At 37.8% G+C, this 27,714-nt stretch overlaps 1 protein-coding gene across 1 annotated transcript; it reads left to right on the forward strand.

Annotated features, from left to right (window-relative positions):
* The first annotated feature begins 776 nt into the window (after positions 1-776).
* TMEM64 (transmembrane protein 64) lies at positions 777-27,714 on the forward strand. Its single transcript, XM_022584823.3, has 3 exons — positions 777-1,797; positions 19,057-19,212; positions 25,393-27,714. The coding sequence occupies exons 1-3, from the start codon at positions 997-999 to the stop codon at positions 25,582-25,584; spliced, it is 1,149 nt and encodes a 382-aa protein (XP_022440531.1). The 5' UTR covers positions 777-996; the 3' UTR covers positions 25,585-27,714.

Here is a 27,714-nt window from a genome sequence, read left to right on the forward strand (position 1 = left end):
ATAGGGAGAAGGAAAAAAGAGGACCTGGGGAACACTAACCTTAGAGGGCAAAAAGAAGAAAGGAAACCAGCAAAAAAATAGTTTGAGAAGGAGCCATCTGATACTGCGAATCCTAAAAATGTCCTTCGGTGAATCTTTTTGAGAAGTCCCTAGTCCAGGTGTCTGGCGCTCAGTAAAGGACTTCTGGGGTCAGAAGCGGCATTCTGTCAAGGTTGGGCCTTTGTACCTAATTCTTTCAGTTCCTTAAGGACCAAACGACGACCTGAAACCTATACGGAAACTTCACTACCTGGGTAGGTAAAAATTAGCAAATCCTCCTTAAAGCAGATTAAGAACTTTTTCCTCTAGTGTCCCAAAGGAGCTGTGAATGTGAACCATCAGAGGTTACTGCAGAAACAACCAACAGGTATTGGGCAAGGATCCAAGCAGCTGGCGGACTGCGACTGGGTCCGGGGAAAGGAGAGCTTGCCCTGACAGGCAGGCACGCGCACGCCTAATAGGAAGGCCGGGAGAGCCCGGCGCTCCCCGCGCTCACCGCGCGTCACCCGACTCTACACCTCATTGCAGTCCCCTCCTTCTCCGGTGCCCGCATACTCTCTGATCTTTTTGCCCTCCCAAACGCTCCCCTCAGCATCCCAGCCCTCCCTACGCGGTCACTACCCCTCTCTTTACCCGCTCAGCCGGCTGGGCTGTGCGTCACGGAGGCGGGGCCAAAATGTAGCTCCCGCCAGGCCCCGCCCCGCGCGCCTAAGGCCCCGCCTCCTCTGGACGAAACTGGGAGGGCACTGCTTGTGTGGGGTCCGGAGTTTTCTCACTCAGCGGCATCATCCCACCGTCTCCGAGTCCTTGCCTTTTTTGGAGGCCCTCTAGTGCCACCTGAGCGAACGCGGGGAGTCAAGGCCAGGCGTGCGGGGCGCCATGAACGGCCGCCGCCTGATGGGCGCGGCGGCGGCGGCGGAGGGACTGGTCGGCTGAGGGCCTCTTTGGGGCCGAGGCATGTGGATCCCCGGCGGGAGCTTGCTTCAGACTCTGCCACGACTTCTGCAGCACGACACCCTTCCGGGCCACGCAGAACTGCCGCCCCGCTGGGCCCTGCCGCGGGCGGCGGGCGGGGACGACTCAGAGGACCGCCTTCCCCGCGGGGGCGGGGCGAGCGCGGCGGAGGCGGCGGCGGCAGCGGCCTCCGGAGCCTTGCTCGGAGCCTATCTGGGGCACCACGGTCAGCCTGCGGCCTCTGAGCTGCCGGCGCCGGGCGCGGCCTTGGCGGGCAGCCCCGGGAGCGGCGGCGGCGGCGGCGTGGTGGTCGGCGTGGCCGAGGTGAGAAACTGGCGCTGCTGCTGCCTCGGCAGCACCTGTTGGTGCCGGAGCCTGGTGCTGGTCTGCGTGTTGGCCGCGGTGTGCTTCGCTTCCCTGGCCCTGGTCCGCCGCTACCTGCAGCACCTCCTGCTCTGGGTGGAGAGCCTTGACTCGCTGCTGGGGGTCCTACTCTTCGTGGTGGGCTTCATCGTGGTCTCGTTCCCCTGCGGCTGGGGGTACATCGTGCTCAACGTGGCCGCCGGCTACCTGTACGGCTTCGTGCTGGGCATGGGACTAATGGTGGTGGGCGTCCTCATCGGCACCTTTATCGCCCATGTGGTCTGCAAGCGGCTGCTTACCGCCTGGGTGACCGCCAGGATCCAAAGCAGCGAGAAGCTGAGCGCCGTTATTCGCGTCGTGGAGGGAGGAAGTGGCCTGAAAGTGGTGGCACTGGCCAGACTGACCCCCATACCTTTTGGGCTTCAGAATGCAGTGTTCTCGGTAAGTGGTGTCCCGCTGGTCCATCTCTCTCCAAGTATGCTTTTGAGCGATCTTGTGACAGCCCTGGGAGGACGCTCCAACAGAAAAATGCCAGCAGAGAAGTGACATTAACAACAGGAATTAAAATTACTTTCCGTCGTACCCTGAGAAATCTCAAACAAATAAAGCAAATCTAAGTCCGGCCCTCAATAGGAGATTTGGTAGAGAAAGAGCTACTCCTTTTTTGGCATATGAGTTTGATTAAAAATGAAGAGCCCTAGAGAGGGTGGGAGGGAGGCTCAAGAGGGAGGGAATATGGGGATATACGTATACATATAGCTGATTCACTTTGTTGTACAGCAGAAACTAATACAACATTGTAAAGCAATTATACTCCAATAAAGATATAAAAAGAAATGAAGAGCCCTTTTAACTATGAGGGGAGATGAGTGGAAATATCCATTTTAAACATTTGTCATCTGATTTCTGTAGCAGCTTTGGCAACAGTCAGGGAGTAAAGGCTTCACATGCCTAGCTTTCTCTCTAACCTGCGTAAATGCATCCAGTGTTTTGACTCAAGTTTTTAACAACGTGGGGCTAAAGGAAGTGTTTGGGTAAACAGTGTAGAGGGTAGTTACAGACTCCATATTTTGGAGTTTCCTAAAATTTTTAATAGGCTTTTTTTTTCATCAAGTAATTTGCTTTTACAGTGTAATGGGGGGAAGCCTCCTTTTTATCTTTTTTTGGAGGAACTTCATTTTGAAATCACTAGGTAGTAGGATAAAACAAAATAGGACAGACAACCTTTCTCCCAGTGAGAATATATTTGTGTTTTTACACACCTTCTGTGCTCTTTTTGCCTTGTATTCATATGTTCTGCTTATTCAGTTTAGGTATTTCTAGTTAATGTACATCACACTGTAACTGACTGAGGAATAGAAACACTGCGAAGTGAGGAAACCATCCCATTGGAAGAAAGGAATCCAGTATTTACAAACTTAGTGTCTTTGGAACAAATTATTAACACTATCTGCCCTTGCTTTCCACTTTTCTAAGGTGAAGGGGTTGAAGTGGTTACTGAGTTCCTCAAATTCAATGATTCTAAAGTTCAAAGAGTTCAGATAGAGATTCCCAGGAACTCAACCCTTCAGCTAGACCTAAAGAAAACTCTGTGTGAAGAAAGAAATTTAGCACTCAAATCCATAGGAATCAATGTATTTTATGTTATTCTGACACATTCTTTTGTCTCAAAAATAAATTGGTAGTCTCTAGAAACTTTCTCATTTTGTTTTATGTTAAGAATAATTCTAACCAACCTACCTCTCTGTGATGAAGTTAAGATTTTTTTCTTTTTTCTTCTTTTCTTTTTAAATGCCTTTTGCAAATCTCATGTTGATTCTAACCAACAGCAGTAATGACTAGATTGAAGCTTGGGGAGGCATGGAAATAGATAAGGAGTTTTCTGTACAGATACAGTTTGGTGTTTACAGGCAGTTTGGTATGTTCACTTCCTTAAACTTTTACCTTTTCACAACCTCCTATAAACATGAACTTTGACCCAACCTTGGATAATAATAGGTCAAGTATCCTAAGACTTTGAAAGAGAGTGGGAACTAAGGAACCTGAATAGTTTTCATACCTTTAGTTTGCTTCCTCTCTAGTATAATTTCCGTGTGCATTTTCTTGTCCACCTACCATGTGCCTACTATCCTAGGCTCTTTCCCACATATTATTTCTAATCTAAACTAACCCTGCAGAAGGTGATTATACATATTTTATAGACTATTGTCTAATAGTCTGGAACACAGGGTTGGTGCTCTGGAATTCTATTGTCCCCATAGAAGCTGTTGACCTTGGTCAAGTTACTTATCCTCTCTGTGGTTCATTTTCTTATTTGCAAAATGGGGAAAGTAACGGTACCTACTTCATAGGATTATTGAGACAATTAATAAAATAAATACTGCTACTGACCTTGGATTAACAAACACTCACATGTTGGCTTTTGTCACCATTACTGTTGTTATTACCCAGGGTCACCTAGGTAGAGTCAAACTTTGCACTACGGTTTGAAGATAGGGTCTCAACCCATAACTCTGTTTCTTCATTGTATATTTAATACCTAGTATAGTCCCGGGTATATAATGTGGACTCTATATATTTATTAATTAAAAATTAGGTTTTTTTAAAAGTAATCTCTTAAACATATTAAACATGTGATTAAGAAGTTATACTTCGTACTTGGAAATAATTTAAGGTAATTATGTAATTGAAACCAAACTTGACAAGGGGCAATTCTCAGTTGGCCTTGTGGGGTCAAGAGAAAAGAAGGAAAAAAAGAAAACTGGCCTCTTGAAATAGGTATTATTGGTACAGTTTTACTGAGGAAGAAATGGAGGCTCAAGCATGCAGGAACTTGTTCAGGATCACCGACCTACCAAGTGGTGGAGCTGAGTTACAAACCCCAGACCAGCTGAAAAAGTGCATGGTAGTACTGTGTGAAATTCTCACTCTTGGCCATAAGCAGGGGGTTTGTGGAGCCATTGGATATAGCCTATTATATCTTGTTCATTTCTATTATTGACTGTCTGCTTAGTAGCTCTTTCAACCAAAACTGTTTACTGAATTCACCCAGGGTATGTGAGTGAAAAGAAAGCTTAGTTTAGGCTGATTTTTGTTTTAGGCTGACTTTCCCTTCTGCCTTCTAGAACTTCATTCTGCCTCTACCCTCTCTGCCCTCCTACCCCTCAGGCTACCCACAGCTGCCCCCTTTCCAGGCATATTTCTTTTGTTTTTTTCTTCCCTATCTTTTTTTTTTTTTTTTTGCGGTACGTGGGCCTCTCACTGCTGCGGCTTCCCCCACCGCGGGGCATAGGTTCCGGACGCGCAGGCCCAGCGGCCATGGCCCACGGGCCCAGCCGCTCCGCGGCATGTGGGATCCTGCCGGACTGGGGCACAAACCTGCGTCCCCCACATCGGCAGGCGGACTCCCAACCACTGCGTCACCAGGGAAGCCCCCTACCTATCTTTTAAATTATCCCTTTTCCCTGCTATTTCAGTTAAAACTCATCTTCAGTGTCCACGATTGATTGATCTTTAATCAATGCCCATGATTAAAGAAATTTATCTGGGCCCACTTCAAAGAGGAAGTGAAGTATAGTGGTCATGAGGGGCACAGACTTTGGAAATAGTCCTTGATTAGCCTGTGCTGAGTTATGAGGCTTAAATAAGCTAATGCAGTGAAGGCATTGAGTATTTGCCTGGCACATACTCAATTCTCAAAAATTATTAGCAATTATTATTCTTAGTGGTGGAGGTGTAGTGGTTTTTATATTTTAGAGGCAGGAGCTGATTGTAAAAGGTGAATGTATGGAAGAAGGAAAGGTGCTCTCCCTTGCTTCCTATCTATTCTTAATTTTATTTCTTTCCTTCTCCCATGTGTGCTAGAAAGGGATAAGCAAACTGACACTTACTTTTGAAAAGCTTGAAATGGAAAATAAGTACATAACACTTCATTGTATCAATCCTTAGGTTATAAGAAATATAATTTCCAAAGGACATATTTAAATTTTTTCCACTTTTAAAAATGCACTCATTGTTTCTGTTGGGAAATAGTTAACCCCTCTCCCCCGACCAGTGTTTTTGATGTAATCTTGTATCTGTAGGTATTATTGTACATTAAGACAGATTTCTAGACGTGCAGTCTGTGTGTGTTTCTAGGTACTGTTCTTATCTGCGCACGTATCTAGGATGACTGTTTCTTACTGCTTCAGTCAGGATAGGCTAAGTTATGCTTACAGTAACAACCCCCAAACCTCGGTGGATTAAAAAGCAAAGGTTTGTTAAAAATGCAACTTGAATTATTGTTTATGATGAAAAGGAGATAAATTTAATTTATATTTTGAATTCAGCTTTTATGATTTGGGGGACTATAATATATGCTTCCAGCATTTATAATACAATTAAAAAAATTTTTTATTAAATAGACTCTATATTGCATATGATGCCATATTTTTCCCATGACTTCTCATAAATATATGTTCTTTAAGTATAAAAAAGAAAAAAATCAAAGGTTTGTTTACTTACTTGACACAGATCCAGGTTCAACTTGGTTTGGGGAAGGGGTGGGGAGTCTCTGCTTTATGTCGTTTTTACTTTGGGATCCAGGATGACAGAGCCACCATTTTTCACTTGGTTTATGTGACATGGTGAATTGCGCACTGGTTTTTAAAGCTTTCACCTGGAAGTAATCTCACTTTTTACTGGCCTGAACAAGTTACATGGCCACAGCTAACTTCAAAGGGGCAGTGTGTGTGCCAGGAAGGAGAGAGAACTGGAGTGTTTGGTAGCAGTCTTCATGACTGTGGCACTTGACTTAAGGATTCTGCCTCCCAGGCCCTTCAGTTCAGTCCACTGCCACTACCCTGGTTCAGGCATCTCAGGCTCCCATCTGGTCTCCTTGCTTCTTAAACAAGGGTTTCTAATTTTTTCTCTCTCCAGAAAGCTCTTTCTAGAATGCATATCCAATCTTGGTACTCCCTGCAGGGAAACTCTCAAGTGGGTTTTCTTTTCCCCTCAGGATAAATTCCCAGTGCTCATCTTACCTCTATAGCCTCTCTATTATCATTCCACAATTACTAAGTGCCCTTTGATGTGTTAACTATTTCATCCTCATTCTAAGAGGTAGACATGATTATTTCTGATTCAGACATAGCAAGTCTTGTCTGTAGCCTCAGAATTTCCTTTTTGTTGATAAAGTTGAAAACTGTAAACATTCATTAGAATAACATCCCATTCTGTATTGAGTAAACATTAAAGCATTCTTGTAAGGTCTCCTATAAGATGCCCCCTTGGAGACATCTGAACTTCTACAGTTTAAAGTTACCACCTGTGAAATGTCAACTTTAATCCAAATATATTACACGATAATTGGTTGTTATGGGTAACAGTATTCATATTGGTGCTTGCAACTTCCAAAGGGGTTTGATTTTGTTGTTGCTGTTGTTCCATAGGAGATCCTAAAAATCATTCTCTGTTTTCACTTTGGTTATAGAAAAACTTCTCAAACAATTCCACATGGGAAATTTTCTTTCCATCATGGTTAAATCTTTGAAACCTCAAATAAAAACATATAGCATGGAAGATCCTCTTTTTCATATGTTGTATACCACTTTACAATATGCAGAGCAAATTTACATACATGATATTCTTTAATCATCACAACAGTCCTCTGAGGAGCTATTAGTGACTTATAGGCAGTTATATAGAGGACAAAATATCACACACTTGAAATTAGATTTAGTTCTAACATTTACTCTGACGTCTTGAGCTACTCTTTTGAGCCATACTTTCTGTTGTAAAATGTGTTTACTAATACCTGCTACAAAGCTGTGGTAAAATATATAGCTTGCTCATTACTTACTATTTCTTTCTGTCTATCCTCTGCGTTCCAAAAAAAGGACATTGATACTCAAAGTTTTTTTTGTTTGTTTGTAATTTAACCATTATTTATATTGTACTTAATAACTGCCAGGCACTGTTCTTCTAACATGTACACACTACTTATTTAAGACTCATATAAACCCTAATCCTCATCTTAAGCTAAGGTAGTTGAGGCAGAGTGATGAAAGAACTATCCCAGAAACATACAGTTAGTAAATTGTAGAGTCATGAACTTACCTAAGATTCTGTTGTTGATCTGAGCAGAGCTGGGTTGCTCAGAGATCTCCTTATTCCATTGATAGTTGCAGAGCACTTGCCCTAGGGCCTCCCATGTGTCAGGCACTGGGCAAGGTTCTACACAGTTGAATTAGACATCATCCCAGGAAAATGATTTTAAAAAATATCAGAAGAATAATGTTTTGTGCATGTGAGAATTACATGAAATTGGAATTTTAACATCAGTAAATAGTGTTATTGGAATACAGCCATGCTCATTCATGTATGTACAATTTGTGGCTCTTTTTAAGATAAAACAGCAGAGTTAAGTAGTTGTGACAAAGACCCTATGGCCTGCAAAACCTAAGATATTTCCTACCTGGCACTTTGCAGAAAAAGTTTGCCTTAGAGCTACAGCAGTCACAGCCACCAGACCTGAGTCCCTGCAACTGTAGGAGGAGGCCCTTAAACTCTCATATATATATTTTTACCTTTGTATTTAGCAAAACCCTTTTTATAAAAAAGACCATATGTGGATAAAAAGAAAAAAAAAAAGAAAGGAAAGAAAAGAAATGAGTAAATTTAAAAGTACAAGGCCTGACCCATCATCCTGGCTCACTTCTCAGTGGAACCACTTTAAAGAATTTTATGTTACCTAACTGTTAGTTACTTTGGCTATTTTTATTAGCCCACAGTAGGTTAGAAGCAGCAACAGAAAGGTTCTTTGTTTGTTTGTTTTGGGAGGGGCAGGGAGCTGTGAAACTGGTGTACTGACTAAAATAATGACAGCAAAATAAGATTAAAGACAAAGTTGAAGCAAATGTAACTGTAATGTATTTTCCTAGAGTTTGCCTTGAGTAATCAAGAAAAAGATACATTACTTCTAGTAATTTAGTTCACAATCGAACTGAAATTTATGATAATTAAATAAAAGTATTTTATTAGCTAGTGACTGAAAGACCAGAAAAATGGTAAAATCTTAGCCTCATGGACTCTTTGGGGACCTTAGGTTCTGTCTCAGCTCCTGTGTGACTTTGGTGAAGTCATTTAATGATCTGGCCTCCAGTTTTTGTTATTTGTAAAATGAGAGAGGTTAGACCGGGTCTCAGAGTTTGCTCTTAAAAAGACAAATGTTCTGAGTAACTAGCATTACTTTTTATTTAACAGTTTGGTGATAGTATGTTTTATAAAAATGTTTTCTCATCTTATTACATTCTTATTCTGTATTATAGATATACTCATTCATTCATACACAGATGATGGGTCATGATACTTGTCACTGTACCAGTATATCTAATGATTATTTCTTCTTACTATTAAAGGATACTGATTCATTGCCAGTGGTACAGTTCAGATGGAATAGAAAGACAGAGGCACAGTCTGTGTTTTGAAGGAGCTTGGAGTCATCAAGTCTTGAAGGTTGAGACATGATGACCAAGTTGAAAAATGTCATGCCACCTTAGCCCACATCCTTAGACCTCACAGTACCACTGAGTATAGCTGGCTGTTGCGTCCTCAAAACTGTGTTCTCCTGTTTGTGCCTCTTCAGTTATCTCACCAGCTTCTGTGGTTTTCATGTGTCATATATGGGGTTAGAATTCACAAATCTGTATCTCTAGCCTGTTGTATCATAGTAATGAATACAGTATATCTTATTACCCCTTCCTAGATAAAAAAAATTTCTTTAGAGACAGAGAGTCTTATTAAAACTTATTTTAACAATATTTGCTTTTTCTGTCTATGAAATAAGTATTCATTGTAAAAACTTTGAAAAGTATAGTAAGTACAAAGAAGAAAAATCAGTAACATTTCAGTGTTTATTTTTCTAGTCTTTGCATTTGTTAATGCATGTGTTTTCATTATATAACATTGTGGGTGAATGTTATAAATGATTTTTGTGACTTTTTACTGAATGTAATGAACATTTTGGTCATTAAGTATACTACAAAATGACTTAAAATGACCACACAGTCAGCTGTGGTTTTCTATCTTTGTATCTTTATCCTTGCTTAGACCTGGGCCTTACGTGTATAAGGCATTTGATAAATTTTTGTTGAATGAGTAGAAGTAATAAACCTATAGTTTGTCATAACTCTATAAAGAAGATCTTTTTAACTCATGTTCCAGAATTATATGCCGTAAGATATATATATATATATATTTTTCCCCCCTGGGGAGGAGGTTCAATGTGTGTATTAATCAGATTCTCAAATGGATCACTGACCCCTAAAATATTTAGGAACCGTTAAAAGCAGTTCCTAATTTAGGGATAGTAAACTAATGAAAAAATCTGTATATATGAAGATGGTTTCTGCATTGTAGACAGATTTATTGTCCTATCTCTTGTCAGTAGAAGCCTCTACACTGATGCTCTCTCTACCTGTTATTGTGGGGTCTCTCAGAGCCCTTGGCTCATTGGGGTTTTTTTTTTTTTTTTCCAGTAGCAAGACTTTTCTCAGTACATTCAGGGTTGCTGCCTGAACAGAGGGTCTTAACCTTGATAACAGGCTGACCTCAGAGGTTACTGGAAATGCTTTTAGTGTTCATTCAGTATTCACTCAACAAGTAACTGATAGATACTACTCTGTGCCCACTGCTGTTCTAGATGCTAGAGATACAATAGCAATGAATAAAGCCATCCCAGATCCTTCAGGGTGCTTGCAGTCTAGTGGAGAAAACATTCTGGATATATCAAGGCTAATATTTTGCTGATAATGAATTAATTTCCATTTAATACATTATTTCTCTGAGGGGAAGGGGGAAAGCATGTTTAGTTTCTGAACAGCCAATTACAAGTGGACTTTGCCCTAGCCTGTTTATAAACTGGCAACTATTATAAGTCTCCACATTTATAAACAAAACAATTTTAATGTTGGTACAGTCTACATCCAATCAACATATATTTAGTACCTGATATATAGTAGGCATCATACTAAAGACTAGAGACACAATGAGGAACAAGACAGATGGGTCCCTTCCTTTACAAACTTATAGTCTGAGGAAGGGGTAAAGGGCAAACAGATGGTGAAACCTTCCGTTACTCTCTAGTATGAAGGGACTTGGCGAGTAATAGTGTCTGTCAGAGAACTTGAGAGCAGTTCTTAATGCAGACTTAGGAGCTTGGGATAGGTGTCCTAGAGAAATTGATGACTGAGTAGTGCAAGCTAGTTTGGGACTTTGCCCAAATAAAAGGAGTGGGAGGAAGGGTATAAGTGTTCTTGCCAGAAGGAACAATGTACAAAGGCCCAAAAAGAAGAGAGCAAGGAATGTTCTAAGAACAAGAGAATTTTGATGTGTCTGGAACATAGTGTGATGTGAAGCATGACACATTCAGAGGCCAGGTCATGAAGCAGTTTGCATGTTGAAGAACCTGACCTTCATTCTGATGGCAGTAGGAAGGAGTTTAAGCAGGATTGGATTTGCATTTTTAAAAGATTTCTGCAAAATTTAGCATAGGTTGTGAGTGGAGGGTAGGTCTAGAGTATCAAGACTAGAGAGGGGGAGACTGAATAGGAATAGGGACAGACAATGGGTAGATTTCTAACATATGTAAAAGGTATAATCCATAAGAAAGGGTAGATGATTGGCTGTGAGAATGAGGGAAGAATGAGTGGCGTGACTGACTTCTGAAGTGTCTAGCTAGGGCAACTGAGATTGGGAACACTGAAAGAGGTATTTTGGGGAGGGAAGGGAATGGGCAGTTAATGTTTTTCCTTTAACCAGTTTTTAAAATTTCATATTTCTGGAAGTGAAAACTACTTGCCATTTGTTGACTATTTCTCCCTCTCTGTTTCTGAAATATTGAGAGTAAGTATCAATATTTAGGATATATATTATAAAATATATAATTTATCAATAATATTTAGATGAAAAGAGCAAATGTAGTCATTTTAACTTCTTTTGACCATTCCTTAAAAATTATTATAGGGATTCATGATTTTTTTCTGTATAATATTACTAAATATATATTTTAATTGGAATTTACTTTAATAGTAACTTTGTCAATAAGCAGCATTGCTTTTATATAAACTAAGAAACACACCTATACAGGAAGGTGTAATTTGCCAAAACTAATAGAGATTCACAAAGCTATGGATAAAATTTGAGTTCTCCCATACACAGATCAGCTTTATATTCTTCACTCGATCTGTGTCAAGATATTCTTTGTAAAAATGATAAAGTTTCTTAGTGTGTTAAATTAAAGCCCGTAAAGCCGTTGTGTAAACAGCCGTAAATAGAGAAAGCAGAGGGGCTGGAGGCAGGATTGCCAGGGGAGCTGTGCTTTGTGCCGTGCCTGAAAGGACAGCAGGCCTCAGGTTCAGTGAGCATCTGAGTGATCCATCTAAAGACAGAGTTCTCTTATTGTCAGCTTCAAAAATATGTGTTCAGAGAAGAATCAGCTCTTGCTATTCAGAATTAAGGGTTTCTTTCTCTTTTTTTTCCTTCAGATGGGCACGTCTTTGTTTTCAGGATCTATCTGGTATATGGTAAAGTAATATTCTACAGTAACCCCTACTGACCCAGACAAGTGAGTTACATCTCCAAGTAAATCACAGTACCTCTGAGAATAAGAAAAAAAAAGCATGGGAAGATGGCTATCAGGTAGCATTCACCATCCCTGGAACACTCACTGGAGTATTTCTGATCACAGAATCTAACCAGCAGGATAACACTGACATCCTAGGCTGAGATTTCTAGGAGTCTTTGGAGTAGGAAAACAGTCCTGAGCCAAGATCCCAGGGTATTGTAGTCAGGAATTCCAGTGGGAATACTCTAGGCTCACATTTAATGTCTTTTTGGAAAGTAGGACAAGGAGTCATGTTTTGTTTTGTTTTGTTTTTTTAACATCTTTATTGGAGTAAAATTGCTTTACAATGGTGTGTTAGTTTCTGCTTTACAACAAAGTGAATTAGTTATACATATACCTATGTTCCCATATCTCTTCCCTCTTCCGTCTCCCTCCCTCCCGCCCTCCCTATCCCACCCCTCCAGGCGGTCACAAAGCACCGAGCTGATATCCCTGTGCTATTCGGCTGTTTCCCACTAGCTATCCACCCTACGTTTGGTAGTGTATATATGTCCATGCCACTCTCTCACTTCATCACAGTTTACCCTTCCCCCTCCCCATATCCTCAAGACCATGCTCTAGTAGGTCTGTGTCTTTATTTCCGTCCTGCCCCTAGGCTCTTCATGACATTTTTTTTCTTAGATTCCATATATATGTGTTAGCATACGGTATTTGTTTTTCTCCTTCTGATTTACTTCACTCTGTATGACAGACTCTAGGTCCATCCACCTCACTACAAATAACTCAATTTCGTTTCTTTCTATGGCTGAGTAATATTCCATTGTATATATGTGCCACATCTTCTTTATCCATTCATCTGTCGATGGACACTTAGGTTGCTTCCATGTCCTGGCTATTGTAAATACAGCTGCAATGAACATTGTGGTACATGATTCTTTTTGAATTATGGTTTTCTCAGGGTATATGCCCAGTAGTGGGATTGCTGGGTCATATGGTAGTTCTATTTGTAGTTTTTTAAGGAAACTCCATACTGTTCTCCATAGTGGCTGTATCAATTTACATTCCCACCAACAGTGCAAGAGGGTTCCCTTTTCTCCACACCCTCTCCAGCATTTATTGTTTCTAGATTTTTTGATGATGGCCATTCTGACCAGTGTGAGATGATATCTCATTGTAGTTTTTTTGTTTTATGTTGTTTTTTTTTTTTTTGCAGTACACGGGCCTCTCACTCTTGTGGCCTCTCCCGCTGCGGAGCACAGGCTCCGGATGTGCGGGCTCAGCGGCCATGGCTCACGGGCCTAGCCGCTCCGCGGCATGTGGGATCTTCCCAGAGCAGGGCACCAACCCGTGTCCCCTGCATCGGCAGGCGGACTCTCAACCACTGCGCCACCAGGGAAGCCCTCATTGTAGTTTTGATTTGCATTTCTCTAATGATTAATGATGTTGAGCATTCTTTCATGTGTTTGTTGGCAATCTGTATATCTTCTTTGGAGAAATGTCTATTGGTCTTCTGCCCATTTTTGGATTGGGAGACATGTTTTTTTAAAAGTCAGTGGGTAAAGGCTTACCAGGGAAAGAAGGTTGGATGGGTCTCTTTGTGGGAACAGGTATTCTACATTAGCTTTGTTTGTCAAAGACTGGAACTAGGTGCAGATTCTGAATAGGACCGTGGCTTATAGGAAATGCCATATTAGAATAATTTAGAAACTGTTTATCTTTAATACACTTAGTAATAGTTGAAAAACTGTATGTGTGTGTATTATTGTTCTATTGGTTAAATTATTTGACACGCCAGCAAAACAGTTTACAATGATTACCTGAAATTAGTTTCTTTGCTTTATTTAGCTATGCAGCTTTTCAGAAAAGAACCGTATTTAAATAATAACACTTGCTTTTTCTGAAGGCTGAGGTTCGGTTATGAAACGTTTGATAAACTTTGATTTATGCTTTGGACAAGGGTCTTGTTAAAGAGTTAAGTGGCAGGGTTGTTTCAGATTTATGATATCTGTTCTTAAAATAGCCGTTTGGATATTATTGATGTCATCCATGAATGTCAATTATGTGTTCTCTTTGGAGAAACTTCATTACATTTAAAGATTATGAACTGAAGCTTTGCATTCTGATATTTTGGAACTTAAATATTTATTTTAAAAATAACTTCCCTAACATATAATGTTATTATTAACTGCAGTGTAATAATTTTTATGATTCATTTTTGTCATATTTACTTATTTTATATATTTGACATGTTTAATTCTAAAGAAAGTTCTCCATTCCTGTAAGTGCTCCAGAGTGATAGAGGAACCTTCCTAATACTTAGCCCCATTCATGTCGTTCTTTGATTAGACTCCCCAGAGCTTTTCTACTGAGTACAAACTCATTCCCCTTTCACCCAAGGCCCATAACAAGTATCACCCCAAATACTTGCCCTGTCTTTATTTTACAGGATTCCCTTGCCCTATAAATAAGCCAAACTGTACTGCTAACTTTACTAATACATCCTGTATGTTCCCTACCACATTGTCCTTATTCATTCTCTTCTTGGAACACCTGAACTTCCTCATCCCACCTGTCTTTGCCTGCCAAACCCATATTAGCTTGTGGAGTTCATTTCAAATTCCTCTTATTCCACAATATTGCCCTTTGGCCCCCCCACTCCTACAGAGATTTTAATCCCTGTTTACTCTTTAATACTTTCTGTGTAGTTCTTCTCAAGGCTCCCTTTCTGCCTGTTTCTGAAGTAGTGTGTGTACTTGTCAGTGTGTAAATTCTTCAAGGTAAAAGTTGTGTCATACTGCCTCTCTTGCAGGCACCTACCAGAGCATCTTGCATGGAGCAGTCTTTGAGTCAGTAATTGTTTAGGTGAATCTTTAACAAGCAGTCACTGCAGTATTCTTTCTAAACCAGCAGTGGTGTATCTCCAATTAATCATCTATGAGTAGAGATAAATGTATCTTTATTGAAAACATGATTTACATAATTATTAGGTTAGATTGTAGTTATAGAGTAACCTGTAGCTGATTAAAATACCAGACTCTTAAAATTAATGAAAGTGAAATTTAATAAAATAGCCACTAGCTTTCTTATATAACAGTAATACCCAGTTAAGGATGTGGAAAAGTTATTCTCAAAATTAATGGCAGTAGCAACAACAACTATAACACAGCATGCTTAGAAATAAACTAATAAGAAATAACTGATACATGTGAATAAAACTACCAAACTTTAGTAAGAAATGTGGAGGATTTTTAAGTAATTATAAAAACATTTCTTGATAAGAGGACTGAATATTCTGGAGATGGCATCTCTGTCCAGATTAATTTATAAATTTACCTTAATCCTAGTATAATATTTACTAATTTTTTTGAGTGACAGAGTGATCCTAAAATGTATCTGTAAAAATGAATAGGTAAGAAGGTTATACAAATTTTAGAAAGAAGAGTAATAGGGATTTGAAGGATGGGAAATTCCTTATGAGATATTAAACTGATAGTCTTTACAATAATTTGGTTTCAACACAAGGTTTAAGATATCAGTGGACAGTATTAGAGCCCAAAATAGAGCCCTTTATATACAGTAACTTCATTTATAATAAAGTAAACATCATAAGTTGCTGGAGAAGTTATTGATTATTCAATAAATAATGCTAGGAAAATTGGCTACTGGGGAAAGGGAGGAATAAGGAATCCTCACCTTTAATTCAAATAAATTGCAGAAGGAATAAGTGGTAAATATTAAAAGGAAAATATAATAAAAGAAATATAGGAAGAAATTAACAATGGGATCTGAAAAGACATTCTTAAGCTAAAAGCAATGGAAAATCAGAGGAAACAATTAATAATATATATAAATAATACATGTATAAATTTAGAAACATTTGAATGTCAAAACATAAAATTAAAGAGACACTTTAAAGGAAAATATTTACCACATATAATGGACAAAAAGTTGCCCTTAAAAAGAATAAATATCATGAATAAATAAGAAAACACTTAACATTTCAATAAAAATGAGCAAATGTGAACAAATAAAGCCATAAAGAAGTGCAAATGTATATTTAAAACTAATGAAAATATAAATTAAAATAGTACAGATTAAACAATGATCAAACATTATTTTTACCCCTATCAAACTAAGAAAGATTGAAATTTAAAACTTAAAGTTGGTAAGAGTATGATGAAATGGACACACCTATACATTACTTACTGATAGGTATGTAAAACTGTGAACCTTTTGGGAAAACAGTTTTTACTGTTTGATCCAGTAATTCCATTCCAAATGATCTTTCCTAAAATAATGGAGTTGCATATTAGTCATTTCTTGCTGTGTAACAATCACTCCAAAACTGAATGGCTTAATAAACATTTATTATCTCACAGTTTCTGTGGGTCGGGAATTCCTGTACAGCGTAGCTAGGTGCCTCTAATTCAGGTTCTCTCTCAGTACTACAATCAAGATGCTGACCAGAAAAAAAAAAAAAAGATGTTGACCAGAGGTGCAGCCATCTTACGGCTCCACTGGGGGAGAATCTGCTCCCAGGCTTACTCTGGTGGCTGTTAGCAGGTCTCAGGTATTTGCTAGCTGTTGGCTGAAGGCATCAGTTCCTTGGTACAGCAAGGACCTCTCCATAGAGCTGCTTACAACATGGTAACTTACCTTCTTGAGGGAGAGATGGAAGTCCTGTTTTTTTTGTAACCTAATCTTGGAACTAACATCTCATCGCTTATGCTGTGCAGTCTGTTTGCTAGAAGAAAGCACTAGGTCCAGCCCACACTCTAGGGGAGAGGATCACACAAGGGCATGAATACTATGAGATGGATTTATTGGGGATATTTTAGACACTGTTCTCCCACAGAGGTTAATATAGAAAGGTTTTCATATAGGTTTAAAGAATGTATAATAGCAAAAAAAAAATACGTAATCACATATACACAAAGAAATAAGGAAACAATTTTAGATGTTCTACAGTAAAAGGATGGTTAAATTGTGCTACATCCACACAGTGTTATTGGGTTGGCCAAAAAGTTCCTTTGGTTTTTAAGTAACAATAAAATATACATTTTTCATTTTCACTGAGAACTTTGTTGAACAATGTATTCACTGTTTTGTTCCACTACCTTCTGCCATTTTCAGGCAACTTCATAATTCCATCTTTCCAAAACTTTTTTTGAGTAAAGAACTGTTCCAGGTGCCTTTTACATTCTTCCAGGAAATTGAACTTTTTTCCATTAAGAGGAAACAAAACAACAACAACAAAAAAATATATATATATTTTTTTGTTTGTTTTTTGTGGTACGCGGACGTCTCACTGTTGTGGCCTCTCCCGTTGCGGAGCACAGGCTCCAGACGCGTAGGCTCAGCGGCCATGGCTCACAGGCTCAGCAGCTCCGCGGCATGTGGGATCTTCCCGGACCGTGGCACGAACCTGCGTCCCCTGCATTGGCAGGCGGACTGTCAACCACTGCGCCACCAGGGAAGCCCTATTAAGAGAATTTTTTAAAGACCTAAATAAATGGAAATCCGAAGGTGCAGTGTCTGGTAAATATGGTGGATTAATCAGAACTTGCCAGCCAAGCTGTAACAGTTTTTGCCTGGTCATCAAAGAAACATGCAGTCTTGCGTTATCCTGATGGAAGATTATGTGTTTTCTGTTGACCAATTCCGGACGCTTTTCATTGAGTGCTGCTTTCAGTTGGTCTACTTGGGAGCAGTACTCGTTGGAATTAATCGTTTGGTTTTCCAGAAGGAGCTCATAACAGAGGACTCCCTTCCAATCCCACCATATGCACAGCATGACCTTCTTTGGATGAAGACCAGCCTTTGGTGTGGTTTCGCTTGCCTCACGATCGCTTCCATTCCATATTATTGTACAGTATCCACTTTTCATTGCCCATCACAATTTGTTTTAAAAGCAGAATATTTTTGTTACGTTTAAGTAGAGAATCGCATGCGAAAATACCATCAAGAAGGGCTTTTTTCCCCCGCTTAACTTACAAGGAGCCCAAACATCAGTGCGATTAACATAACCAAACTGGTGCAAATGATTTTCAATGCTTGATTTGGATATTTTGAGTATGCTGGCTATCTCCCATGTGGTTTAACGTTGATTGTTCTCAATTAATGTCTCGATTTGATCACTATCAACTTACCTGGTCTACCTGACAGTGGAGCATCGTTCAGCAAGAAATCTCCAGCACGGAACTTTACAAACCACTGTTCAGTCACAGCACCTTCTCCATACACTGCATAAATCTTTTTTTGCGTTTCAGCTGCGTTTTTACCTTTCCTGAAATAATAAAGCATAATATGCCGAAAATGTTGCTTTTTTTCTTCCATCTTTAATATTAAAATGGCTACACAAAAATTCAATTTTGATGTTATTTTTTAAATGCACACTGATATGACAGCTGTCACAATACAATCTAACAAAATTGTTTCGAATGAAGTTAAAGACACCTAAGTGCTACTAGAGCCATCTTATGGAAAAAAATTGAATGAACCTTTTCGCCAACCCAATAGTGTAATTGTATAATAATAATAATTTCTACCTTTTTGAGTGTCAGTCATGTGCTAGCATTTGTTAAGATATTTACAAATATTTCTGATCCTAACAACAACCATGTAAGGTAGTGGTTATTATCCTCATTTTACAAATGAAAAAACTGATATTCAAAGACTCCGCCCGTAAATGTCATTCTAGAGTTACTTGGCTTCAAAGCCCAGTGACCACATTGCCATTTAAGTATGCTTATGAAGAATATTTAAATGACATGAGGAAGACTTAAAAAACTGTTTTTACAGAGTGATCTATGTGTGTGCACATTTTATTTACGTGTAAGGAAAAAACAATAGTCACAAATGTTAGCTTTCAATGGCAGAATAATAGAATATTAAAATTTTTCTTTAAACTTTTATTTCATCTTTTACATTCTGTATGTATTCCCTTTATAATCATTTTTAAAAACCAGAATGCTTTGAAAAATAGTTCAGCTCCCTCTACTCCAAGGGAAAACTGCTAGCAAGACTTGTACCACAGTTTTATGTAAAGTTGAAATTTTATGTTGTAATGAATCATTCCATTTAATCTGCTCTTCTAGATTACTGATCTCTCCTTACCCAACTATCTGATGGCATCTTCGGTTGGACTGCTTCCTACCCAGCTCCTGAATTCTTATTTGGGTACCACCCTGAGGACCATGGAAGATGTCATTGCAGAACAAAGTGTTAGTGGATATTTTGTTTTTTGTTTACAGGTGAGTTTAAGGCCAAGGCTTATGTTTTTTTGTTTCCTTTTTGTATGACATTACTGATTTAAATCTAAGAAATTTCACTGAAAATAATTTAAGGAGATTTTTTCCTTTTTACACTTTTTCTTCTTTCACTACTACTTCATATTTTGACAACACTTACATTTTTAATTGTGTGGATATATGGAAATATACAGAACTGAATTGACACTTATTGAAAATTCTCTTAAACACAAAAAAAGGAATGACAAAAATAGGTTTCTTTTTGCAGTGATTATTTTCAAAGTCATGACTAAATCAAATATTCTGTTTTGAGTTTGTATGAAGTGTTAATACTACATTTCTAAAGATAATGAGATTTGGTGGGGTTGGGTTTTTATCTTAGTTACTTTACCTTCAAATTTTGAAGGTATTGAACTCTTCTATTTGTATTTTTTAGATTATTATACTGGCAATGTAAATTTATTTCTAGTACAATTTGATGTGAACAAAAATTTTTTAGAAAGTATTGTTTTATAAAAAGTATAGAAATATTCCATTATAAGTTCAAATAATATTTGTATAATAAATGATTACTACCATGCAGATTATAGCATAGTTTGGGGTACATACAATTCAATATAAGAGGTTAATAAAAGAGGAAAATCCTGCTATGTAGGCAGACTTATTCAGTGCCTTAAATTACATGCAGGAAGAGTTAAAAATTCATTTGCTTGTGATACATTTCATTCCTGAGATTTACCAAAATATAAAATCACCATAATTTTTGATGATTTAGTAAGATGATGATGATGGTCACTAACATTTATTGAATGCTTTATATGCCATATATTTAAGCTCATTTAATGCCTACCAAAACCTTCGTAGGCATATAATTTTATTATCTATTATCTCGAGCCAATTGTACATTCAGTGATGTCACACTGGTAGCTTGAAATTGGTCATGATGGGGGTATCTACAGTTATGGAAAATGGCAAGTGCTCTAAGTCAAGCTTCCCACCTCTGATCCCTAAGAGCTAGTTTACTAGCACACCATTGGATAATAATTTGTCTAATGTCTGAGTTGCAAGGGGTAGGATCAGGATTTGAACAAAGGCAGTTGGTTCTAGAGACCACACTCATAACCAACAGTCTACTGAGCAGATAATACTAGTGAGATAGCTGACTTAACTTACTGGTCCCTTGACTTTGTAAGTTTTAATTTATACTGTTATTGAATATATGGTGTCACATTGCAAATTTACTGTTAGTGGTATTCTCAATTTATTGAGGTACTATATTGTATTAAAAATACTACGATAAATAAAGCCAGAGTTAATTTTCTTTGTGCTTATGCAGTACAAGTTTAGTAAACAAAGTAAGCCCAGGAATATTTACATTAAACTATAAATAAAGCTTGTCAGTGAAAGGGCTTGCTTTAACAAAAATTTTGTAATATTTTTGATATTCAGGAAGTCAGTTTTTATTTTTCTTTACTATTTTTTCTTCAGAGCTACATTTTTTTAAGATAACCTGCTATAGGTTTAGAGTTTTTGTTACAGTTGGTTTATTTTTATTAATGTAGCATGCCAATCACATACTAAACTTTCTATGTGTTACGTAGTATCTATGTTAATAATTTATGTTTATAATCATCCCAAGGTACTCTAAGATTCTGATGTACACTACATTCTCAGATTGATTTTTTTAGTATATTTAAGCATATTTTATGTTTTTCAAGTTTCCTGAAAACAATTTGAAACATCTTTTTTTCTTGACATTGTAATTAGAATTCCTCATTATTAGTAGTTTTCAGAAGATATTCACTATTTGATACTTTATATTTCTATGCATCTTAGTAAATTACTCAACTATAATCAATGGAATTGTAATAGAACAAACTAGTTCATGCATTTGTCAGTGATGCTTCTTAAAATATAGGATGTTCTTTTTTCTAAGCGATTTCTTACCCCTTTGCTTGAATTGGCAAATTATTTAAGCTTAGGATACAAAACAGGGGGAAAAAGGTAAATGTTTCTTAGCCCAGACATTTACAAAAAACAACCACCACAACAACAAAAAAGTGAAGGCATGTTTATGCCTTGATTGGATATATTGATGATGTTACTTGTAATTTGTTTCAGGGAGAATTTAATTTAGCTTACAAAAGATATACAGGAGAATAAAAAGAGAGGAGAAAGAAGTCATCTTGAAGGAGAAAATTAGCATAGGAAAAAAGGATGAAGCGTAGGTTAAAGTCAGCAGAGTAAATAACATGAGGTTCCTCATATTCGCTAGAAATGAGCCACAAATTTGCCTCCCACTGTAGCCACCTAAATAGAGTCCACAGTGTCTGTAAAATCAAAGAAATACCAAACAGATGTTCAGAGGAAGGCACAAGTATTTACTGTGCTGAAATCCAACTTAGATTCCATGGTTTGTCAGTTCAGTTCATCTTTTCCATATATTTTTGTGTGTACTCATCAGCCAAAACCCCAATCCTAGATAAATGCAAGTTTTGATCTGCTTTGCACCTGCTCTTTTGGGGAAGTCATACGACCAAGCAAATTGGTGATATTTAATTCATGGTTGCAAACCTTCAGCTGGTTTCTCAACACTGCCCTATATTCTGTTTCCTTTGTCTTCCCGTTCCCCCATTTTCCTCAATGACTATTTCAGACTTATCCTCACCCTCCTCACAGTTTTTTCCTCCTCTCCTGGCTTCCTTCTTCATTCTCAACAGATTACCTCTCTTGCTTAACAGAAAAATCAAAAGCCTTCAAATGGGAAACCCCTCAATTTCCAACTAAGAAATGTACTAACCCTCTTATGTTCTGCTCATACTCTCGGCTTGCTTTTCAGTTAACAGTGGAAGAAATCACTTTCTATAGGCTTTCCCCTTTAAAGCTTGTCTTTCTACTTGTGTTTGATTCTTTTGTTTTATTGTTTTTCTTTTTGTTCTTTTTTTTTTATTCTTTTGTTTTAATAGGGAAACTTTTTAAAAAGTTTTTTGTTTTTTTGTTTTGTCCACTTCACTGGGCTGTTGGGAAGAGTCAGTACACATTGCCAGGCCCTGGGCTCCAGAAAGGCATCTGGGGGAAAATCCCATGTAAAGATGTAGCCCATTCACCCTTGCTGGGAACCCAAAAGACTTTTTCAGTGGTTCTAAACTTATTTTCTGTGGCCTCACCAAATTCTTCCCTCAAGCTTTCATCACTAACCTTCTCTAAATCAGATACACTTTACAGTTCTCATCTTAGCAACCTAAGATTCTGTTGACTATGCCTTTTAAAAACACCTTCTTCTCTTAGCTTCTTTGATAACAGTCTCCTGATCTTTTTTGCTGTTTGCCTGGCTCATTTATCAGCACCTCCTTCTCTTTTCACCCCTAACTTGGTCTTCCTTAAGATTCTAGCCAGAGCTTTTTAGTCTCACTCTGAAAACTTTTCTTCTTGGTAAATCCAGTTACTGTGGTTGCTGCTATTATGTTTATTGCAAGGACTCCCTAATACACATCTTCAGCTCAGCCTTCTTTCCATACCTTTAGACCCATTCACTGAATTGCTTTGGATATCTAATAGGCACCTCAAATTCAGCATGTCCTAAGCAGAACTTAGTATCTCATCCACACCCTCCCCCAATTAGTTAACATTTTTTTCATCTCTTTACATTGTATCACCATCCACATAGTATCACACTTAGGGTGTTCAATAAGTATATCTTGTGTTTTTAAGAGAGCTCACATGTTAGAGAACAAAGACAAGATTTAAAAGCCTACGTTTAAAATAACTAATTTGGGGCTTCCCTGGTGGCACAGTGGTTGGGAGTCCGCCTGCCGATGCAGGGGGCAGGGGTTCGTGCCCCGGTCCGGGAGGATCCCACATGCTGCGGAGCTGCTGAGCCTGCGTGCCATGGCCGCTGAGCCTGCGTGTCCAGAGCCTGTGCTCCGCAGCGGGAGAGGCCACAACGGTGAGAGGCCCGCGTACCGCAAAAAAACGAAACAAAAAAAACCTTATGGTTACAAAAGGGAAACTGGCAAGGGAGGGATAAATCAGGAGCTTGGGGTGAACATACGTACACTACTATATGTAAGATAGATAACCAACAAGGACCTACTGTATAGCACAGGAAACTCTACTCAATATTCTGTGGTAGCCTATATGAGAAAAGGCTCTAAAAAAGAATGAATGTATGTGTATTTGTAACTGAATCACTTTGCTATACACCTAAAACTAACACAACATTGTAAATCAACTATTCTCCAATAAAATTATTTAAAAAAGAAAATGTTTTAAATAAGGATGAATAAAATAAATCTTTGTTTCCTATAACATAAAAAATAAAATAAAATAAAACTAATTTGCTTAGAATTGTATTAAGTAATTCGCTTCATGTACAGATTCGCTTCATGTACAGATTCCCTTGTGCAAGTTCCAGGTTCCCCCATCTACTCAACCTACCTTACTCCCAGTATCCTGCCCTTCCCCCTACCTCCCTCAACACTTGTATCTAGAATATTTCTCCCATAAAATTACAGGTAGGCTTAATTGAAACAGTGTTATATTTAAGGATCACTATGCTTAGAGCAGCCTTTGAAAGCTTGCTGGGACATTAAACAATATCTACTGAGATTGAGGATATGGGGAGGGGGAAGGGTGAGCTTTGACAGGGTGAGAGAGAGTCATGGACATATACACACTAACAAACGTAGTAAGGTAGATAGCTAGGGGGAAGCAGCCGCAAGGCACAGGGATATTAGCTCGGTGCTTTGTGACAGCCTGGAGGGGTGGGATAGGGAGAGTGGGAGGGAGGGAGACGCAAGAGGGAAGACATATGGGAACATATGTATATGTATAACTGATTCACTTTGTTATAAAGCAGAAACTAACACACAATTGTAAAGCAATTATACCCCAATAAAGGTGTTTAAAAAAAAAAAAAAAAATATCTACTGAGAATATTTGCTCCGAACTCTAAAGAACTGCTTTAAAATGAACTTTGGAATAAATACCATTTAAAAGATATAGACTGCTTAGACATTCATTGTGCTGAATTGTATGTAGAATGTTTAAGCACAGAGGGACCACAACTTTTGGACAGTGGGAGAAGCCCATGTGGTTTAAAGGGACTTACCTGAAATCACAGCACTAGTGAGTGGCTAAACCAAGACTAGAACCTGATTTTCAGTTTAAAGCTTTTTCTAGTTATCCCTTTGACTGGCGTTTTTCCCCTCACCATGTTCCTTTGTTTTTGTTTTGAAAAGTATAGACAGTTTCGTGTTCACAATCTCTAGTTAATTTCTTTTGAAGCTTATTGTCATTTCATTTTTTAAAATTGTTTAAATTAATTTATTTATTTTTGGCTGTGTTGGGTCTTCATTACTGTGCCCGGGCTTTCTCTAGTTGTGGCAAGCAGGGGCTACTCTTTGTTGCGGTGCGTGGGCTTCTCATATGGTGGCTTCTCTTGTTGTGGAGCACAGGCTCTAGGCACACAGGCTTCAGTAGTTGTGGCGCGTGGACTCAATAGCTGTGGCTCGTGGGCTCTAGAGCACAGGCTCCGTAGTTGTGGCACACAGGCTTAGTTGTGCCATGGCAAGTGGGATCTTCCCGGACCAGGGCTTGAACATGTGTCCCCTGCATTGGCAGGTGGATTCTTAACCACTGCGCCACCAGGGAAGTCCGGCATTTCATTTTTTAAAAGTGTTTCTTAATATTTTAAATTTTGGCTGCACCAGGTAGGTCATTTGCAAATGGTAGTGCTTCTCTCTAAGTGGGCTTAAAAATACCTATGGACATTTATAGTTCTGCACAGAAATAATACTACATTATTACATTAATAAAGTTTAGCCAGCTTTACCTCTATTGTAGAAATTTTTTTTATTCCTTGAAGGAAACTTTTTGGTACAAAGAGAGAAGCTTGACTTGTATCAAACAAACATCATTTAATATGGACTAAAAGGGATGTATAGTTGCCTTGTGTTAACCGGATACCATATAATGGTTACCCTGTAGATTTTGGCCCTCCACACCCAGCAGCCAAAGGAAGAATAAATGACAACTGTGTGTAAACTATTTAAAAATTTTACCTAACGGTATTTGACAAGCATCCTGTTTGTAACATTTCTAAGACAAATATTTATTGGATATATTTCTCCCCTTTTTCCATGTAAAATATTGTTAACTGTAATATTTTATTTTTATTCACAGATTATTATAAGTATAGGCCTCATGTTTTATGTAGTTCATCGAGCTCAAGTGGAATTGAATGCAGCTATTGTAGCTTGCGAAATGGAACTGAAAACCTCTCTGGTTAAAGGCAATCAACCAAATATCAGTGGCTCTTCATTCTACAACAAGAGGACCCTAACATTTTCTGGAGGTGGAATCAATATTGTATGATTCTAATGAAATGTATGATTGTCAGAGCCTAGTGTGTGGTCCAAGGTCTAGCAGTCCCCTCGCTAGTGGGCAGATGCAAGTTCTAATTGTATTACAGCACAAAAAAACAAAACAAAACAGAAACTGACTAGTTTTTAAATTGCACATTTTTTAAAAAGCAAGAATAATTTTCTGGATAGGTAAGTGTAAATGTAGATGCAATTTTGGCTGCAACTCTTTATCATTTATTATACCCATAATGGCCTATAGGTCTGCACTTTAGTTTTTCTTCATTGTTTTCTTTATGGGTACTTATGAATAGAGAAATAATCCAAATATTTTTTTGCTTAGTGTCTTTATTTATAAAGTCTATGAATAGTTGTAAGCATCTTTCCTACTTATAAAGATGAGTAAAAGTATGCAATTTTAAATGTATAATATTATTGGACATTCTTTGCTTTGGTAGTCTTTCCAGAAAGGATAAACGGTGTTGTTCTTTTTTTTTTCTAATTGTTTTAGGTGGGACCACTTTGCTTTCCTTTTCCTTGCTAGTTAGAAAATAGACATGAACTTTTGTTTGAATGTATTTTTGTAAGGATCAATTATACCGATACACACAAGCTTAAATCCTACATTGTGGGACTGAAGTGCTCTTAAGATACCTTTTTTAGTTTCACTGTGTAATATGCAAAGCAAAAGGGAAATTATTTAAATGGGTGGTGGCTCAAATTAGAACTTGAGTTCTAATTTCATTACATTGGTTTTACCCTCCTTAGGTCTTCCATCAAAGGGCTGTCCTATTGCAGTCTTACTAAAACATTTTATTAAAATAAACTTCTTTTTCTTTTTATATTCATAATTAGGCTTTGAAATAAAGATGTTATTCCTTTAAAGTGGTGGGCTTACCATCATTAAAGATGTCACTCAGGTGGCCTTGTTTGATCAAAACGCCTTTCTACAAAACCAAGCTTTAAAATCATGTTTATAATTCCATTGAAGTACATATATATTTTTCCCATAGTCTTCATCTTTAAAACTATAAGTAATGTTAACTTAATGCCCAGATTTGTATTATTTGCCGTACTGTAGAGTAGGCTTATTTTGTTTGGTTTTTGGTACTTATTTTTCTCTAAGACTCAGGAATTCTGAAATGTGAAATTAAGTCTCGCAATTCTTTCTCCTGTAGAATGAATTGAGTGTATTTATTAATAGCACTTATGTGTATAGAATATAATGATTTGGCAATATGATTCATATGACATATTATTCATTTATCACCTTATATTTTTTAAATAGCTTAATTATGAACTTGATTCATTTTTTTACAACGGAGATTATAGATATGAATGCAAATTTTCTAATAGGTATCTCTTTTTTAGCTATGAAGATGTCACCTTATCAGAGACCTCCCATTTGCCTTTTCATTAGGGTAAAATCTTTGCCCTGATGTACTAAAGTGCAAAAGAATTATTTGTAAGCAGATTATTTTAGTTTTATGCTAAAGATGCATTTGATCACTTTAATGTGTAAATTTTTTGCCCTGTTGCAGGTATAATTGTTTTCCTGTCCTTCATAATGCCTAAGTTTGCTCACCTTTGAGTAACAGTGAAGTTCATATGTACCTACCAAGAAGAACTCAGTGCAAATGATCTTATAGGCACCTGGGTCTATAGCATTCAATTGGCCTACAAATCCTTCCTTCTTTTATTGGTAGAAAAAATATATAGTATTGGAATATTATTATTCTTTTTTGAATCCTAATTACTTGTTTGGTTATCTTTAAAAATTATTTAGTTTAATTATCCCAATAAACAATATGTTTGATTTATTCTTTTCTGTCTAACTTGACAGTATTTCTCTTGTGCTTCTTGTTTGTGTTTAGTTTTTGGTAAAGAAATCAATAATTTAAGATCACTACTTTCATACACTTGTATTACACTTCATGTATTTTGAAGTGCATTTATTTAATTAGCATTTTGTAACTTGAATAATTTTGCCAAATGAATACCTTTTGGTAGTTCGTCACGAGTTCTTCCAACTGTTGCATTTTGCTTAGTACTTAAAATAAATATGTAAAGGTAAAAGAGAAGTAATTTTCTGTATTCTGCCAACATAATTTTATATAATAAAGTCATCCATTTTTACTTAAAA

The sequence above is a fragment of the Delphinapterus leucas genome, chromosome 17, assembly GCF_059928025.1.
Source record: "Delphinapterus leucas isolate spDelLeu-1000000601 "Yukka" chromosome 17, BTC_Dleu_Yukka2, whole genome shotgun sequence".
NCBI lineage: Eukaryota > Metazoa > Chordata > Mammalia > Artiodactyla > Monodontidae > Delphinapterus > Delphinapterus leucas.

What these genes read in the sequence shown, in the direction of transcription:
- TMEM64 (XM_022584823.3), top strand. Translation starts at nt 997, where the DNA reads ATGTGGATCCCCGGCGGGAGCTTGCTTCAGACTCTGCCACGACTTCTG. An exon ending in TTCAGAATGCAGTGTTCTCG is followed by an intron (nt 1,798 to 19,056) that starts GTAAGTGGTGTC and finishes CTGCTCTTCTAG; the next exon opens with ATTACTGATCTCTCCTTACC. An exon ending in ATTTTGTTTTTTGTTTACAG is followed by an intron (nt 19,213 to 25,392) that starts GTGAGTTTAAGG and finishes TTTTATTCACAG; the next exon opens with ATTATTATAAGTATAGGCCT.